We start from the raw sequence: 18784 nt of genomic DNA, 5'->3' as shown, positions 1-18784 counted from the left end.
TGAATGTTTAGATGAATGTTACTATACATCAACACATTGCTGAAACTCGTTATCAGATTATTCTTATCATATTGTATAATATATTGTATTATATTGTGTCAAATATATTTTTGTTTCTATATATTATCAACATTTTCTTTTGAGGAAATCACATTATATAAAAAAATGATATTGAGATTTGATGTTTTTAATATACTCATAAATATTTGATGTTTGTAATTATACTTACTGTCCGAGCTATTCGGCTCCGACTCTTGGACTAGAATCACTCGAGGTATCACTGTCCTCAGATTTTCGGACAAACTGTCACTTTTATACCATCCACCTAAATTCATATCCTTTATTACGCGAAAGCTGCTACGGGTATATTGACATAAAGGATTCACCTAGAAATGGTTATATCACTAAATTAATCACATGGATATAGGATAGATTTAAAATAGATATATAAGAAAGTTGTCACTTAAGAAATGAATAAGTAATAAATCATTCTTGCTTATTTTTATTACTATTATATATTTTATTGCTTATTATTTAGATTAAGAAAAATCTGAAAAGAGATAAAATTATTTTAAACAATCTAGAAAGTCGTAGTTATTTACAGATTTATCCGGCGAATCCGCAGTAATCACCGCCATCTCCAGAAGATAAATAGCTAATGCCATAACGTGCTCTGATATATTATGCCCATTTACAGCCTTATACAGTATTATCAGGATCATAGCATGAAAAACTCTGGTGCGTAGGACGATCCGAGGATCATCATAATCAGACGACACCGGAGCGGGATGCCTGAATGGCGGCCAAGGAGTAGCACTGTTTTTCAGTTTGCCTGATTGCTTCACGCTATAATGGAAAGATATACTTATAACAAACGGACTATTCTCTAAATATAGACATATGTATTTGACTGATAAACGTACTATTCCGTAAAACGGTCCATGGATATTTGGAAGTCTCTCCTATGCACTGCTCGTAACAAAACATGCAAAGGATCGAAAAGCTCGTCCCATATCCGAGGCTTCGGTCCGTACATACCTTGCTGCATATTGCCACTCGCTTCAAGATTCGGAGCTCTATATTGCGCTACCTGTAAACGCATTATGCCAATAAAGCAAATGAAAATTAAAATCGTTTAATTTAAGATGAAAATTAAAATCGTTTAATTTAAAATTAAAATATAAAATTAGACAAAATATGTTATATCGAATTTAATATTTAAAATTCATAAAATTATGATATGTAATAAGAAAACAATTTTTTTAAAGAAAGTTAAAATAACGAAACATAATTCATCAACAACTTACATCAGCCAGGACAGATTCGAAGTCTCTGTTTTGAGTGGTTCCACAGCGTTCTGGCATCAGTTCCATTAGTTGGCTATGTGTCTTATCACCCATACACAATAGAGTCACCATTTCAAGACGAGACATCTCAGCATCCGATAAGCCTGGAACAAGAAAAATAAATGGCTTAATGATAGTATCACTTTAATTATTTTTTTACACTTTTAAAAAATACAGACAATAAGTAATTTTTAAAAAATTCTTAAGAAAAATTAATTAAAATCTCACCGAGATTTGTTCTCACGTTGACTAATGTAGCCAAGAATGTTAGACAGCTCTCTAACATCGGCGTATCGTGCTCGCCCTCAAGATACTCATTTTGTGGAGCATTATACAAGCATAAACTCATCCATTCCTTCACATGAAATCTGTACAAATTTTGTTTAATGTATTAAACGATAATACATACATTCACAGGATTTAAAGCTATTTTCATATTTTTATTTATATAAATATATAAATTTATTATAATTAAAAAATTCACAATTATTGAAACATATTTTATTTCTATAAAAGAATCACGAATTATAGAAATTATATAAGTGTATATTATTATACTTGATTATAAGCATATTATTGAGATTGAACGCAAAAGTAAACAAAACAAAAAAACATTACTTTTCGATGATAGTTTTCAGAAAGACATCTGGCAGTAATTTCGTGGCGCAAATTTGCAACAGATACAAATCTGCATCTACCATGGAATTGCAGAAATTACACTGAATATAAGTCATTGCTTGGCCCTTTATTTGAAGTCCATTGCGAACCCATAATCCATTCAAGATTTCATAAAAAGCCACCTGAAAACAAAAACAAGACAAACCATTTATTTTATGTATCTAATACATATATTTATAATGAAAATATATTATAAATCTTGATATATAATATTGTACCATATATTCAATAAATTATAGTTTTCTATAAATTTTCTCTATACATAATTACATTATAATATGTATGGTAATAATTATATAGTGAAAACGACATTGTAGTTAGGTGATGATAGACATCCTAAGAATGCGAAAAAAACTGTTAATAAAATATACACTTTATTTCCACAGTCTTTTTTACGGTATATCATTGTCATTAAATTGTGTCGACAAAACACAATTTTTGATGACATATATATACCTATCACATATCTCATGGAATGTGCAGAAGTCCATTGCACACAAACTTATACAGGGTGAGCCATTTTAATTAACGCATGCAATTATTTCGGAAACAAAGCATTTTAGAGAAAAATGTTTCAGACAAAAGTTTTATGGTTTCGAGGGGGCCATAAGATGGTATCATTGGTTTGACACTGAAGAGTCATTTGAAGGTCACGTGAAGATCACTTCAATTTTTTTAAATGGAACACCCTATATATTTTTGCACACTCTTGTAGCTTATCTCGAGAGCTTTCCAAAACACTATAATTAAGTACCTTTTCGTTAAGTACTTTTTGAGTTATACTTGAAATAATTTCTTAATTTTACATAAACCGTAAAATATCTTGTAAAATATTCATTTTTCGATTATCTTACCTTAATACTTTTACGTACAAAATAATGAGAGGAATTAATTGGTCTAAAGAAAACACATAGTTGTTTTGAAGAAAAAATATGTAATTTGCAATTAACAATTCCATATTTTTTCTTAAAAACAACTATGTGTTTAATATAAACTATGTGTATAATAATTTCAAAAAATCTATTTCATCTCTTTTTAATCTCAATTAATTGTATCAAAACTTTGCTTAAATTTTAGAATCTTTATCCTAGGCTTTAATTTATGATTTTGTTTTTTGTATTTACAATTTTTTTAAATGCCATATTTTTTAAAAAACGTATTACATATTTACATATATATATATATATATATATATATATATATATATATATATATATATATATATATATATATATATATATATATGTATGTATATATATACATATTCGTGCTGAGATGACGGTGAGAGAAGGAAAAAAGATACGAAGCAGGAACGCAGCTAAAACGAACAGACCCATTCCATTCACATCCCGCAGCCGCGGGATATCCCCTACCATCTATCCATTGCCTTTCTCAGTCTGTTAACGGTCGTTTCATCCAGAACGACAGCCGTTAGTCCCGGCGTGTTAGCGTCGCCAGCAACAGTCACCGACATTTTTGGCCTTATTATTTCGCGTTGCATGTTCCTCCCAAAATGGCCAAGTTCCGGGAAACTGTGACGCTGATCCTCGTGCTGGCCCTAACTTGTAACAACAGCTATAGCTTTGATGTTAGTCTCAACGATGCGTTGGACATGATCAGGCTGGGTCGCGAGACCGTAGTCGAAATATTAGAATCCTGGGAGATGATCCGTCCTCATGCCAGCCAGCACGAGTCAGAGAGTGATTTTCTATTCGTGAAGAGAATGGAGAAGGAGCTGCGGCAGCGTATCGATCGGGTATCCAAAAAGATCGACGACTATCAAGAACGAATGGAAACCAAGACCGACACGATCTTGACGCAGCTGCTGCTGCGATTGCCATTACAAAATAGACTGGATGATAGTCTGAGAGAGCTGGATCACTACATTGGCCAAGTGCACGGATTGTACAACATATTCGAGATGTATGCGAACAATTCGAACAGATATGAGAGGTTCACAATGGTGCAGTTTGCGAAATCTTGCGTGTCGCCAAGATTGGGAGAACTTCCAGACGTTTTAAAGTCAATACACAGGCTGCTGGTGCCATCCGAACAACAGGTGTACAACAGAAGTATTCTGGTGCTTCTGGCCAATCAGATGCAGGTAAGTCATATGCAGAGATTCTGCAATTTGTGAAAATAGTTGAAGAGATATCGGTGGATTTTCCGATTGATATTAGACAGCTTGGTGAATAAATATAAATAATTCCTATTCCTTTTTTGTCGATTTGAGAAAGAGACTTTGTTCCATTTTTTTGTGATACAGATGAATGTATCTAGTCATAAATTTTGTGGAAGATAAAATGTATATACCTTGAGAAACTAAATTTATTCTCTCTATAAAGAGATTAAATTTACCATTGTTGACGTTGTATCAAAATTTTGGGAATATAGAGATAAATGTGGAGAGATATTTCTATCCTCTAATATTAATGATAAGAAAATAAAAAAATGAAATTGTTCTCTCGAAAGATTTAATCTTTGATATATTAACTTGCTCTTATTTCGTTGAAAATGATTATGTGTTTTTAAAATTATTATTTTATTTACTTTTATTTTGTTGTGTATATTTTAAAATATATGCTATTTATATGCGATTTAAAACATATTAGAAGCGATATTATTAGAAATAAAATATATACAATATAAGTGCGATTATTTCTTTCATGGGAGTTTGTTTTATAAAGAATTTTTATTGATATGTTATCATATTTCTATGAAAGCTATCATTTATCGCGTTGTATCTAAACCTGAATACTGGACTATAAGAAAATTAAATATTCTTTCAACTGCGAGGAATGTGCATCGTAACACTTAAATAAATAAAACGCTTATCGATAATTAAAATCACAGATGATATGCAAGATCATATCCAAGAATCATTATTATAATCAAATAGATGCAAAATATTCTTTGCTCTCAACTTATATTTTCAATATACTTTTTTAACTCATTATTATTGCATTTATTTATAAAAAAATTTAGTACTTATCCAACTATTTCTTTCAACTAATTCATCATCAGTTTATCATTTATTATTACGTTTTTATCTTCTATTGTTTTATTTATTTTCACTGCTTTTCTTTATTCTCTAATTTGTCATTTATCGTTTATTGTTATGACTCAGTAACAAAGGGTGCGATAATTATATATATATGCGTAGGCACGCGTGTAAATAACGGCTCGTTCATGGTAAGTATCCAAAGAGCGCGCGATAAACAGGAAGAACTGTCATCGACATTGTCCTCGACATATGTGCCGTCTATGTAAACTTATGTCGATTTAGAGACAAGTCATGTGATGTTATAATAGAGAAATTAGTCACGAATCAAAGTCATGCGAATAAGCGGAATCCTTTCCCGGCTGGTGAATCTAGATTTCAGGCGACAAACCGCAAAATGCGAACGTGAATGAAACGTTGAATTGCAACGAGCTTGGGCATCCCATGTTATGAACAAATGGCCCGATAACACATCGTAACAGGAACCCCATTGTATCTATTAAGTGCGGGCGGGTATTAGGTACCGAGGAGCGGTATCGCACTTTGGATCAAATGACTGTTATGAGGCTCGACATACTGCAATTTTACTTGCGATTTTATTCGCGAAAAGAAAAAAAAACGGACATCATGTCAGCCGGAAGTCTGTCATTTTTTGATATTCTTTCCGGATACGCGATAAATAACACGAATCAACGTAAGCCGTTCGATTATAAATCGTCGCAAGTTAATTGACATAAGAATGCGCACGGATATTATTTCCAAATCGTCTTAAATTCGCATTAAAAGATATGGAAATTGCAGCTACAATTTCAATTGTAATTATATATTAAATCACCCTCTACGCAGTTTCTTACGATCTATAATTTTCTAAGAATATATGATTTATTACAAGGAAAATAAATTTTCCTGAAATTGTCATCTTGAACAAAAATGCGGAAACAATTTTCGAATAATCAGCTATTGAAAATGAATAATTTTCGCAAACTAAGCTTCAGAGAAAACAATGAGTGAGCAAATCTACACATAATATATTCATCAATAGATTTTAGCAGAAGTTCAACACGAGGGATTTAATTACAAAAATATATAACGTTAAAAAGAATTGCAATACACAAATTATAATCGAATAATAACTTGTCTAATGCACAAAGTTTTTTAACTTTTTGTATAATATATGACTTTCTTCTTATATAATTTTTCAATATTTTTATATACAAGATCTTTTAATCTTCTATGTAATATTCATGATATATTTTATTAATATTAATATCACATATATAATTCGAATAATTTTAATATTACATAATTTTTAATGTAGCTTGTTGGTGCACATAATTGTTAATATTGTTTACCTCAATATCACATAATTTAAATAAAAATATTTATTATCCTTATCATTTTTCTGTTGAAAGTAATTTTCATGCAAATATCTTTCGCATCCATTCTCTCGCGTTCTCATGGATACGCATGCATCGAGTGAGTCGCGAAAGGAGGGACACCACTACGAGTTCGGTATACATGAGGAGAACTTGTGGGGGCCGATGCTAGGTAGAAGACATTGACGCATAACGTGAAACTCAGTGGAGTACGATCGGCCGATCGGTGAACGTGCGTGTTCGACGACCTGTATTAGTGTATGTGCGTGTGTACGTGTATCGCTCTTGTGGTCTCGAGCGCAGTATAGTGGGAGGCCCGTGTCCCGCATTCCACGGACACGTGAAAAGGTGCTTTGTCGACGAAATTATTGACAGAACTTTGTTCCCTCTTTCAAACTTTCAACTTGTATCCTCTAATAAACGTAAATAACAAAGAACGCGTTAAACGTCAAGAGAAATAAATTAGAACATGTAAATGTATCCGTTTGAATACACACGGTATTGAAGGATTAATTTAAATTATATAAAATATCTCAGAAAAAAGTGTCTCAAATATGCCGAGATAACCTTTGAATATTTTTTAGAGTCTTGATGACACTAAATTAACGTTAAAAGACATTTGAAAATTAGGGTATTATATTCTTTAAAATTTTAAAGTCTTTTTTATTTTTATTATGTCTCTTCATCTTTCTCTATATTCGTCTGCTTGATGATTTTATTTGGCCATTACTTCGTTGCATTCACTGGTCATTGATTGATAAGAGAGATAATTATGTTTGTGCCTGTGTTATATAAAAGATAATAATTATTTATGTTGCTCGCGAGAATGAAACATCAAAGTGAATGTCAAACGATTAATCATTGAAACAAAATGGTCGACTTTCAGATTTAAGGAAATTTTCTTGCAACTTGTTTCACCTCACAAGCGACTGAAATATTGCATTATTTTTTAAGAATTATTCGTGAAATTTTTTTATCTTCAAATCATGATATCTCTCTATCATTTATTACAGATATGACAAGACATAAAAAAAGTATATATCGGTATAAAAATAAAAAATAAAAGATATTCTATTATTTGTTAGTGTCTTTAAAAGTTAATTATATTCTTGTAAAAAAATATTAGTGTTACTAAAATATTGTTAGGAATGAGATGCGCCTAATAATTTCTGCAAGTGTAAAAAAATCTGTTTTCTCAATTTTAAAATCAATATTTCAATTTTTTAAATTTATCACTGAATTTTCTATTTTCATTGATTTATACAAGAATTTCAAATCTTTAATACTAAGAATAAATAAGAATACAGAGTGCGGATTTATTCTTTTTATGTAATCAATGACGAGTTTCATAATTCTCTGAAATTTAAGAGCTTAGAATTGACTGGAAGTTACGAGGGAAGAAAAGAGAAGACGGAAAATAAGAAGGAAGGAGAAATCTTCGCGAAATATTCCACGACGTTTCTGCGGTTAACACGAGCGGTTATTTAATCCACTCATCGAAAACAGTGTCACCCAATAGTTTCCTAGCCGTTCTAGATCATACACTAACGCGTCATTAATAGCCTCCTCCCTCTCTTATATCATGACCCCCCGACGACCGTGATTACATTCATCGTTCCGCTCATTTAATGACGATCGCACCGATGCGTAAAGGTCGAATGGTTTGATCGAGAATATAATCTATACTTGGAATTGTATATCTCTATAATAAAAATTTGTTAATAATAATAATAATAATAATAATAATAATAACAAATATATATAAAATACATATAAATATATATAAAATAGAATAAAATTTATAATATCGTTTATATCTTTTCCAATCTTTGATTTTCGTCTTTCCGCGTCTTCAGATACGAGAGTTATCAAAAAGGTAAACACAGAGAGAAACTGACATTCTGTTAAGTGAATTATAAACGTGTGAGTCACCGTTGAAGGTCCGACTCCAAGAGGAAGAATGCGATACCTCACGTGCTTGTTAGCATTGGGAGCGTTGGCTGCAGCAGCCTTCGCCACGATCAAGAATGACGCGTCGACGGTTGATGTGCTTAGACAAGCTCTATTGTATCTGGAGAAGGAGCTGAAGAAAGATCTGGCTGACGAACGTAAATGGATGAACGTCGAAGCACAAGAAAAGTACTTGTATCTTATCAGGGCATACAAGAGATTCGGCAATCAGGTGGACGAACGATTTCCCCTGGACCGACGGGATTATCTGAATTCTTTGGATTCCCTGTGGCTCTGGGCCCGGGCCCAGTCCGAGGCCAAAGGCATCAATGGCCTGTACGGGGTGTTCAGGCAGATGCAGCGCGAGATTGTCGACCTGAATGCATCGATCAATGTTAAACAGTTGGCAAATTTCGCGGAGACGATCCTGCGGGATCCGAATGCTGCGATCCCGAGGGCTCTTGATCGCATCACGAATCTGATCGTCAACGAAAAATTGTTCATCGCGGCTTTTCAGGTACCTAGCCGAAGCAGCTGCGTGTCTCCTTAAGGACCTAGTCTACTCTAGCTGTATGAAAAATTGATGCTTTTAGGAATTTTTTTTGAAGAATATTAGGAATTTATATGTTTTGATTGACGTTATTAAAGTAGTTATTTTAAAATGAGATATTTCAATTTCAGAATAAGCTCGAAGAAAGTAAATGTTTGTTCAGCACACAAGATACAAATGGTTTAGCGATATACTTTGATGATAATGCTGACGATTTTCATATACTTTGATGATAAATACTGACGATTTTCATATTTTTAGAATTTTATAGATATCGAGAAAGTTTATAAAAGCAAATTGATGCCAGCCGAGAATTAGATATAACGTGATACGTTTATTCTCGATTATAAATAATTATTTTTGAATGCTTCAATTTACATAAATATATTCAACGTCTCCGAAATATCTATAAAGTGTTTTTATACGTGCAGGAAGCGTCGCAGCAAATGTGCAATGAGATGCAATCGCCGCAGCAACTGCTGTACAATTTGTACAATACCGTGGCGTTGACAGAGATCAAGGGTTATACTATGATCCAATTCTCCTACGTGTTACTTCGTCTGTTTAACGAAGGTACTTGGCACCGACAATTACGTTTAAATATACGCCCTATGTATAGTGTTTTTGACGTGGCACACGATCCATTGTACAATTAAGATCAATTTTCGCGAGCTCGTACTCCACTTGAAACGCATCTGGATATAAATAGATGTTTAAATTAAAAGCTAAATGTTGTAAAATAAAAGATTAGAAATTTGCAATAAGATTCTACAAAATAATTTATAAAAATAAGTGAAATTTTTTTATTTCCGAATCGTGTGAATCAAAAAAGCTAGTAGGATGCACGATTACGATACATGAATGTACCTAATTCCCTGAATTTAACACAGGCAATAACTTTAACGAGGAGATTCAGACGCTGAAGAATCAATATGAGATCAGGATGTCCGAAACGTTAAGAGCCGTCAAAGTCGCAATGGCTTTTGCCCCGAGAGATCTTTGGAGATGTGACCCGAGTGTACATAAATTAGGTAAAACTCCCTAAAAACAGAATAATTAATTTATATATCTCAATTGTTCAATTGCAACATGATTTATAATTTATATATTGATTTGTTTAGATGAAACTTATACCGAATTGAAACAGCTGTTTCAAGGATACATTGTAAACGAAGTAGATTTAAACAGTGACAACACGTGCAAGGAGAACTGCGGTTATTACGGATATACTAAGGTGTACGGTTGCTATAAGAATCAATTTTGCACGCAACAACGTCGGTGTAATGGCAAGATATTACAATGCGAGTACATCGATTCTGATATGTGGATTTGTCCATCAGTAAGTATTTTTAGCCTCAAGATGCATAAGTGACCTTTATAAAAATTGTATACCACAGAAAGAAAGAGAGTTTGATTCAAGTTGAAAAAATTTCAATTGTATTGTACGGAGAAAAGAGAGTAGCTAACAAATGTAATTTGAAAATCTCAAGCTTATATAAAATGGACAAATTAAAAAATTAAAATTATTACTGAAAAATTAGAATTTTGAGATTAGAAAAAAATAATGTAATCAAAAGTAGACTTATAATATTTTCTTATATTTTCCAATTAATTCGAATATTCTATTATCCATTTAGGATAAAAATAGCAATAGACGGTACGAATATATTGAATATGAAAATGGTCTCGTTTACGGAAACAAAAATACATGTCGCAGAAGTACGACCAAAGTCGATAGCTGGTGGCGATGGCTTTTCTGGCATTGCAGTTATTGCTTTTGCTATTGCGACGATCATAATTCGAGCTCCGATCGATATTTTAGTCTCCGATCCGTTATGTCCGATATCTCAAATAATAGGTAAGAATCGTGTAGCCAATTGAGTAGAGAAATCAAGAATTAATAGAATTTGAGATGATATGCAATATAAAATTAAAAATATAATATCTATTCATTGACAGAGTTATAACGGGAATAAGATTAAAGAAGATAAATCAAATTATTCATATACAAATCCAAGAGGGCCAATTGTTACCACGAGGAGCAATTAATACGTCTATGACTGAATGGCAGCCGGTCGATGCCTTTTCGATCATGGACGCTAACGTTAAAAGTGGTATTGATTACCATAAACTCGTGTGGGAAAAACGCGCTTTGGACCTCGATGATTTACAGTCGTCGCAAGATCATCTGCTGACAGGTAATTCGAAAAATCGATTTTAATTGATATCTAAATTTTATGAAACTCGTCTCTATATGTATTTTCAATATAAAATGTAACACTATTAATATGTATCATTCGTAAAAATAGAATTATATATAAATGTGATTATATACAATAATATAAAATCTGATTTAGGCATTCGATTCCGAATGGTTGGTAGCCGTCTAAACTTGGAAATAATGGTGACTCCGTTCAATTTCACGTCCGGATTATTAATTCAACCTGAGGAAAAGAGCTTTTGGCATAGCAACGACATTACTGACAGGTAAGTGAAGTCTTTCTCTCCCCAGCTTAAGTTCAATATGATACAAATTTTAATAGAATTTATATATAAATATCCATTTATTTTTTTATATCATCGAAAGCTGAATTTTTCATTATGACTTGTACTTTCAGAACCGAGCTAAAGTTTATCGAACCCGACATACCGATTCGCGAACACCTGCAGAATGTACCGGATTCTTCAGTGAATCAATATTTGAACTTCGCACCAAGCGATCGACGAAAGGACGCGGCGCAGAGCACGATTCCCTTCTTTGATATTCAACCAATCGTGCCGGACCCACCGGTACCGATCGCGGGTGCTGGTATCTTTCACAAGGGTCGAAGAAATTCAGGCGGGCTTGTCGCCCTAAAATTGATCACTTATAACTTCGCGCCACATCTACAAGTTGACCTACCACCAACACCACCAGTTCTGGAGACCCCGAACGAGATAACAGCCTTATAGACAATTTTTCATACTTTTCATCGAAATAACTCATTAAAAAAACCTGTGATTTATATATATACACTAGGATATATATATACACAAGGACCTCACATCCTTAAGGAGTAGGTATCAAAGTAAACGAAGGCAATGTATCGTCGAGTCATCGTGTATAAAATATTGGAGATCGAAAGTTTTAGTTTTATGGAAAAAAAACAAATTTTTTAAATAAAGTAAACAATAAAAAAAATCAGTATTGATATATAAAATTTAATAAGCGAGATACATAAAATAATTTTATTTTTAAAACTTTCCACCTTTATGAGATTTTATTTTAGACTTTCTATATTTCGAATCAAAATGTGATTACGAAAATAATTTTTCATTTTAAGAAATATAGAAAACACATTGATCATTTGCAATTATGTATATCTTGTTGGAAATCTGATGGAAATCTGATTACCAATCAAAATCCTTGATATGAAGTTAACATTTAATGTAACAATTCAGATTAACTATATTTAAGTTCCCTCTTCTTTATAATTACATTTAAATAGAGATTTTCTTTCATTAATTTTATACTAAATATTAATACTCATAATAAATTAATCATATGTATACTAGTGCATCATGCATATCCCAAAATCAACAATTTACTAATAACTTATATCATCAGTCTTGAACTCGACAGCTTTGTGTAATAAAAATGTTAGGTAATTGATTTATATCAAAACATTACAATCACAAATTTTAAGTTTGTCTGTGAATTAAATAAAATATAAAATAACTAAAATAAGAATTCATATATAAATTGAAGTTATAAACATAAAACATAAAGCTTTAAAAGTTATATCAGCAGAAAAAATTATGTAATTATGTTAACTAAAATTATGTATAAAATTTTTTGGACCTATAAATTAATGACTTTTATACTGTGTTTTATAAGTGTGAAATATAACTAAAGTTTGATATAAATTTTGATTTATCATCAAATATGTGAATTAGATTCTTTTATTTTTCAGTTTTTGTTAATATTAATAATTTTTTTATTATTTGAATCATATTGCATGGATTTAAAAATATGTGGATGAATATTTGATAGATTATTGCCATTTCTTTTCTACAATTCGATTTCGTTATCATTAAAATTTGTTTCAGGATTAGATTCAAGATTATAAGAAAATATTTCATCTTAGATTTAAGATTAATATTAGAATAGTATATATCATACGATAATTTCTTTTTTATTACATTGAAATTTTATGTTTGTAATGACTTTGTCAACAGTCTTTCAGATTTAGTTTGTAGTAGATATTATTTAGAATTATTGAATAATCAACTTTGTAATATTTTTATATTGTACAGGAATTTTTCCTTCCTATATAACTATAAATGCACACAAGTCTTTCGAAATAAATTTCCATAATTTCACATTTGTATGTATGTTAAATTTTTGCGAATAATATATATTATAGACATATATAAGTGCTGTTAATTGAAAAGAAGTTCAAGTTATTAATCCTTCGCAAATTGAAATATTTTGATTATTTGTTTTAATCAATCAAATCGAATAATTTCTAGTTCATTTTTCTTAAATTTAAATCTAGTCTAAGCATTGAAAGATTAGTTTTATGAATTATAATGTTAGTCATGTATATCATGGAATTACGAAGGATCAATGGAAGTAAAAAAAGAAGTAAAAAGTACTCACCTGTACTCGCAGTGGATGCATCATAAGGAGATGCAACATGTCTGTGGGCGGTAGTAACTCGCGTAGAGTCGCTCCCTGTTGTCTAATTGCCTGACACATAAACACGGCGAGATATCGATGAAGCGGCAGATGAAACGACACTTGCAGACTATCACTCTGAAAAAAGTGAAAAAGAATATGAATAATTTTCTAATGCAATATATACACAAGAACACAAGCAAAAATTTGCACTTACTACGTTTGGATGAGTATAATTCACGGCATCTAACCAATCTTGCAAAGCTGTGAGGCAGAAGGCGAGTACTCGTCGACTTAATGTCGCACTTTCAGGTCCGCGAAGATGCGACACTAAGGCCCACATTGGATACGCACTAGCCTCCAATTCCGCACTAAACGCTGCATAATAAGTATTGGGTTCGAATTCGACATGCTGGCTCAACTCTCTTTGGTTGACGTTCATGCCTTGAAACATGGACAGAAAATCGAACCACATTTCCAAGAGAGTATTATCGCTCATAAATCTAACTGCGACTGGTTTGTGCGAAAGCACATTGTTCAAGTCGGACACCAATGGCCAATAACAATGTTCCTTCATCACTTGACGTCCACAATCCACGACATAGTGAAAGTTCTTGTCCGGATCTGAAATAAATCTTTCTTTTAATCCTTGCTCTTTGATTTGGATTCATGCATTCTAGTCTAATTTGTAATTTTAAAGACTAAAATCTATACATACCATGCAAGGTATTCTCAATGAGTATTTTGCTCATCATGTATTTCAAACTGATAACCATAACATGTAACAATTTTAACTGGTCAACCATCCTTAATGCTAGCTTCTCGTTACTAAATAACTAAAAAGTTTTACAAAAATTAAAAATTAATACATTACAAAAATATATGTATATGAAAAGAAATAAATACATTGTAAATGAAAATCTTATTTTCATATTATATAAAATTAGAATAAATATCATTTATATATTTTCTTTTCTCTTTGACCATTATATGCTCTAACACTTTTTTTGGAAAAAAAAATTTTTTAATACAATTATATGAATGAAAGTATAGTAATTTGTGTTTTGTGATATATATATATATATATATATATATATATATATATATATATATAAGAAATTGCATAATAGACTATAATTAATGAAATATTCACAATATCTGTTATCTAAGTTTAATAAGGTAAAATTACCTGTACGCTAACATGTACTACTCTATTGCTCAACGTATCGGGATCTGTGGAACGCTCGAGCATCATAGAGATTCTACTGTAGTGCAACACAAAGGCGCGGGTTAAAGCTTCCTTATAATCAGGATCTGGCAACATGTTCAATAGCAGACAGACCAATTTTTGCGGAAATTCGTAAGCAACTGTCCAGAACATCAGTTCCTCCAAGAATGTGGTGTGCTCCAAATGTTCTTGAAGCGATACACATTCTGAAACGAAGCAAATCTCGTCATTAATGTTAATACAGCATATATATATATAGTTTTATATTTTTATCGTGTTGAAATTATTATTAAAGTTATCGAAATTTTCGTAAGACGAAGTATCCACAAATTACAATATCAATTACATTATTTACCTTTATATTCATCAGGTGGTTCTGGATTCGGCAATGATTTTACGGCATGCTGATATATTTTATTGCTATCTTGGCAATAATTATCATATTCGGATTGTCCCGTTAAGACCGAAGGATCCATGAGGCCTCGATACTTTTGCGGATTCGTGAGAGCTGATGTCATAACGTGTCTCATTAATGCGCCCATATTGTTTAAATCGAGCAGCATAGTCAAATATGAATCTGCTTCATGTATAGCACCTCTATAATCTACATCCATTTTACTAAAATGCACAAAACAATAAATTAATAATATTTTTACTAATATGTATTATTGCAGTATTATTTTTTTAAGTGAATATCTTGTTATATATATTTTATATATATATATATATAAAATAATTCTAAAAATGATTCTGAAATTTTACAAATATATTTTAAATCTCGAAATTAAGACAGAATCCTAATAAGTCTGCATCACAAAATATTATATTTCTTTACTTAAAAAAAAATGTAGCTATTTTAAGTTATATGACACAAGTTAATTTAATTATAATTTTGGAATGTATGCAAGCTATTATAAAATATCAATTTGTTAGATGAAAAAATTAAAACTAGATAAAGATTTTTTAGAAATTGTGTTCATATATGTTCTGCAAAATATAGCAGAAAAAAAATCAGTATCCATTAAAAACTCATTATTAAAAAAATTAATAATAATTTTTGTAAAAGTATATCTAACATACCAATTCTCGCGTAAATGTTGTATAAGTCGAAGAATAATTCTGGGCATCATTGCCTCGGCTACACACATCAAATCTGACGGTGCGACTGATTTATTTACAGCTGCCTTTGGCCCATGCCTATCACAAAATCTGTAACATAAAAAATAAATTAGTAACTGATGAAGAAAATATTTGGCAAATCTCGATAAGGAAATCTGCTGTATTTCATTAAGATGTTTGTCAAATTTCATTGAAAAAAATCAGTAATATTAAAAAAATTAAGATATATATAGAGTCGGGAAATGCTCTCAATATATATTCTACAGATTTCCATTACTGTGTGAGATGTTTTTGAAAATTATTTTACCCAGTCTCCTTCATCACAGACGTATCGCCACAGTCACATGCACCACCTGCTTGGCTGAGAAACATATTGAAATCATGACGATGATGATTTCCTTTTTTGAAACATTCAGTACACAAGGACATACAGGGAGATATCCCACATGTACGACAGCGATATGCTACAAAGTTTGGTGTCCATACCAGACCACAAGTAGTAGCATTATCATAGGTACGTACTGCAAAAAAAGCAAAAATTTAGTCAGTACATAAAGTGAACGTTTTTGTCCATGATAAAATTCTTTTAGAAAATAATTCTATAAAAATATATTTCTATAATTATCATATTCTGTAATTTGTTAATAATGTTCATTGTATTGTTAAAATTCTATATTCAACATCCTAATATCTGAATATAAAATATATATAAAAGTGGAAAAATAATTTATTTTCGGAATGTTTAAAATCATAGTTAAATTCTTCTAAATAATATAAATACAAAATATAAACAATAAGTGATGTAAGTAATGCTATAGTTATACATGTTAGTGTTGATATATATTTTATATTATTTTTGTATAAAATAAATCTATAAAAACTGTTTCTTTCAATGCTTTCTTCAAACTATCCTTATATAACATTTGGAACAGAAAGTACAATGTAATTCTTGTAACACAAGTTAGGTTAAATTCGCGTCGGCTATAGCTATAACTCTATACTTGTCTTCTCATAACTATATGTTTATCTGAAAAATTTAGCATTGCCAAATACGCAATTTGTGTATATTTATATCCAGACAACTTTTTTATAAATCTTGTGATATCAAATAAAACGTCTTTGACTTTGAATTGAATTATTTATTAAAATAAAAAATATAGTTCCACCAGTACCATACAATAACTCAATAGCAAAATTTATAAAGGTATTTAATCTTGTCTGACAAATTGTATTGTTTAAATGTAAAAAATTAAATCTACTCATAAATTTTTATATCTGAATGCTGCATATGAATTTTATAATTTTAGATATCAATAGTTAAACAACTTATCAGAACCACAAATATTCTAAATATTTAATATTATAAGTTATATATATAAATGTATATTTTTATAATTTTTATTATTGTAAATATATATCTAATAGAAATGTTTGACAAGTACTGAAAATATTATATAATTATAAATTGCTATTTGTACAGTTTTGTTATCTTGTAAATTTTATATTACATTATTATGTAAATTCTAATGCAAAAAGCTAAATATGCTAATCAAAGATAAACTTTATGTCAATATAGAGTTTCCTATACACATAAAATGTTAATAATTGATCGCAAACTACAAAAGGTTCTGATTATAAAACAATTTTTTTCGTGTTGATTGCATCACATCATCCATCGCATCTCGTTGAATAATTAAAACAACAAATAAAAGAACAAGAAATAACAACGATAAATAAGAATTTTTTACAAGCTGCTCCAAAATGTCTCGTGCATTTTAACATGTTACAAAGGCAATATTTTGCCGTCCGAATTTTTCGTATTGTCGCGAACAATTTCAAGACACATAACTCTTCGCGAAAAATTCCAGAAATTCTCATTGTAAGATATCCCATAATCGCGGATATTCACCTGTACTGGCGAATTCGTCGGGCGTGCGGCCACCGGCCATCAACCACTTGCACCAGTCGATGGTCTCCCAATCGTCGATGGGCTTGCTGGGGTTCAGCAGGACGTTCAGCAGCTCGTTGAGATACGGTGGACAACCGCCGGTGTCTCGACCCGTGGTCAAGCTGATGTAGGCGGCCGCCCCGCGCTTGCCCTTGCCCATCAACACCTGGACATCGGGCGACGTGCTGCTGGAGGTCGACGCCATCCTGAGCCTGTCGTCTATCTTAGAAAGGAACGTCGCACTCTTCGAGAATCAGATGAGTTTTATTTATTCCCGAAGCAGGAAGAGCTCGCGCATCTGAGGACCAAGCGCTCGACGAACGGCCCCATATCAGCAGTGGATGGACGCGACTCTTCCCTTCGATCCGGGAAACGTTGCCCTCGTCGTCGGCGCGACCGCTGCGATTGACAGCAGATGAGGTCGCCGACGAAGCCCGTTAACGTCGCGGCGTCGCGGCGTCACGGCGCCACGACGTACGGTGCGGTAATCGCGAGAGGAGATGAACGGTGATCCGTCGTCTCTCTGGGTCTCTAGCTAGAGTCTTCTCCGGGCACCGGTCCGCGACGAATATACCGTACGGACGGATCACGCTCAGTGGATGCCCCTACGCGACACGGTACAGAACAGCACGACACGATACGACCGACACGACACGACACGGTATAGATGTGGATACAGTATAACGTGAGGACGTGAGGACAGACTATGTACGACAGATCATCGATCAACGAGTCGATCGATCGAGAGGAAGAGCCGAGGAAATTGGCGACCAAGAAGACTAATACGAGATCAGGCGATCAGGCAGTCCCCAATGTCAAGTCCCACTGGCGCGTCCACTTGCTACTTGCTCGACAATCCGACTGACCGAGCTGCTTTATTGACGTGGTGAGGTGAAACATATATACGTGAAGATCCTCTAATGGCTGA

The 18784-nt window shown here is 32.2% G+C and overlaps 2 protein-coding genes across 5 annotated transcripts in view; one reads left to right on the top strand and one right to left on the bottom strand.

Annotated features, from left to right (window-relative positions):
* Positions 1 to 18784, bottom strand: part of Ubr3 (Ubr3 ubiquitin ligase) — a 27528-nt gene extending 8744 nt beyond the window's left edge. Inside the window, exons 1-14 of the mRNA XM_083089592.1 lie at positions 17818 to 18784; positions 16216 to 16429; positions 15870 to 15998; positions 15145 to 15407; positions 14751 to 14995; positions 14280 to 14397; positions 13779 to 14185; positions 13544 to 13699; positions 1965 to 2146; positions 1575 to 1714; positions 1308 to 1450; positions 924 to 1090; positions 603 to 846; positions 230 to 386 (exon numbers count right to left, since the gene is read on the bottom strand). Coding sequence (XP_082945718.1) covers positions 230 to 386; positions 603 to 846; positions 924 to 1090; positions 1308 to 1450; positions 1575 to 1714; positions 1965 to 2146; positions 13544 to 13699; positions 13779 to 14185; positions 14280 to 14397; positions 14751 to 14995; positions 15145 to 15407; positions 15870 to 15998; positions 16216 to 16429; positions 17818 to 18061 — 2809 coding nt within the window. The 5' untranslated portion in view covers positions 18062 to 18784. The remainder of the gene's footprint in view (positions 1 to 229; positions 387 to 602; positions 847 to 923; positions 1091 to 1307; positions 1451 to 1574; positions 1715 to 1964; positions 2147 to 13543; positions 13700 to 13778; positions 14186 to 14279; positions 14398 to 14750; positions 14996 to 15144; positions 15408 to 15869; positions 15999 to 16215; positions 16430 to 17817) is intronic.
* Positions 3434 to 12254, top strand: Orion (chemokine-like protein orion). Of its 4 annotated transcripts, none has more exons than XM_083089594.1 (9): positions 6592 to 6749; positions 8258 to 8868; positions 9333 to 9474; positions 9792 to 9932; positions 10023 to 10240; positions 10539 to 10759; positions 10861 to 11099; positions 11259 to 11388; positions 11520 to 12254. In XM_083089594.1, exons 2-9 carry the CDS (start codon positions 8362 to 8364, stop codon positions 11851 to 11853), a joined length of 1932 nt encoding a protein of 643 aa, XP_082945720.1. In that variant the 5' UTR covers positions 6592 to 6749; positions 8258 to 8361; the 3' UTR covers positions 11854 to 12254. The 4 variants fall into 4 exon arrangements, with proteins under 4 accessions (XP_082945719.1, XP_082945720.1, XP_082945721.1 ...); XM_083089595.1 differs by having other exon boundaries at positions 6597 to 6823; XM_083089596.1 differs by having other exon boundaries at positions 6597 to 6899.

This window comes from Camponotus vicinus, unplaced genomic scaffold, assembly GCF_025532165.1.
Source record: "Camponotus vicinus isolate PSW18456_S1 unplaced genomic scaffold, iyCamVici1.0 SCAF_1, whole genome shotgun sequence".
NCBI classification, from domain to species: domain Eukaryota; kingdom Metazoa; phylum Arthropoda; class Insecta; order Hymenoptera; family Formicidae; genus Camponotus; species Camponotus vicinus.
This window is presented reverse-complemented; position numbering and strand designations above follow the sequence as displayed.

Excerpts from the sequence above, each read along its gene's own strand:
- Orion (XM_083089593.1), top strand. The coding sequence starts at position 3,538 with ATGGCCAAGTTCCGGGAAACTGTGACGCTGATCCTCGTGCTGGCCCTA. Across the intron at positions 10,241-10,538 it reads ATATGTGGATTTGTCCATCA|GATAAAAATAGCAATAGACG; the intron begins GTAAGTATTTTT and ends TTATCCATTTAG. Across the intron at positions 10,760-10,860 it reads TCCGATATCTCAAATAATAG|AGTTATAACGGGAATAAGAT; the intron begins GTAAGAATCGTG and ends ATTCATTGACAG.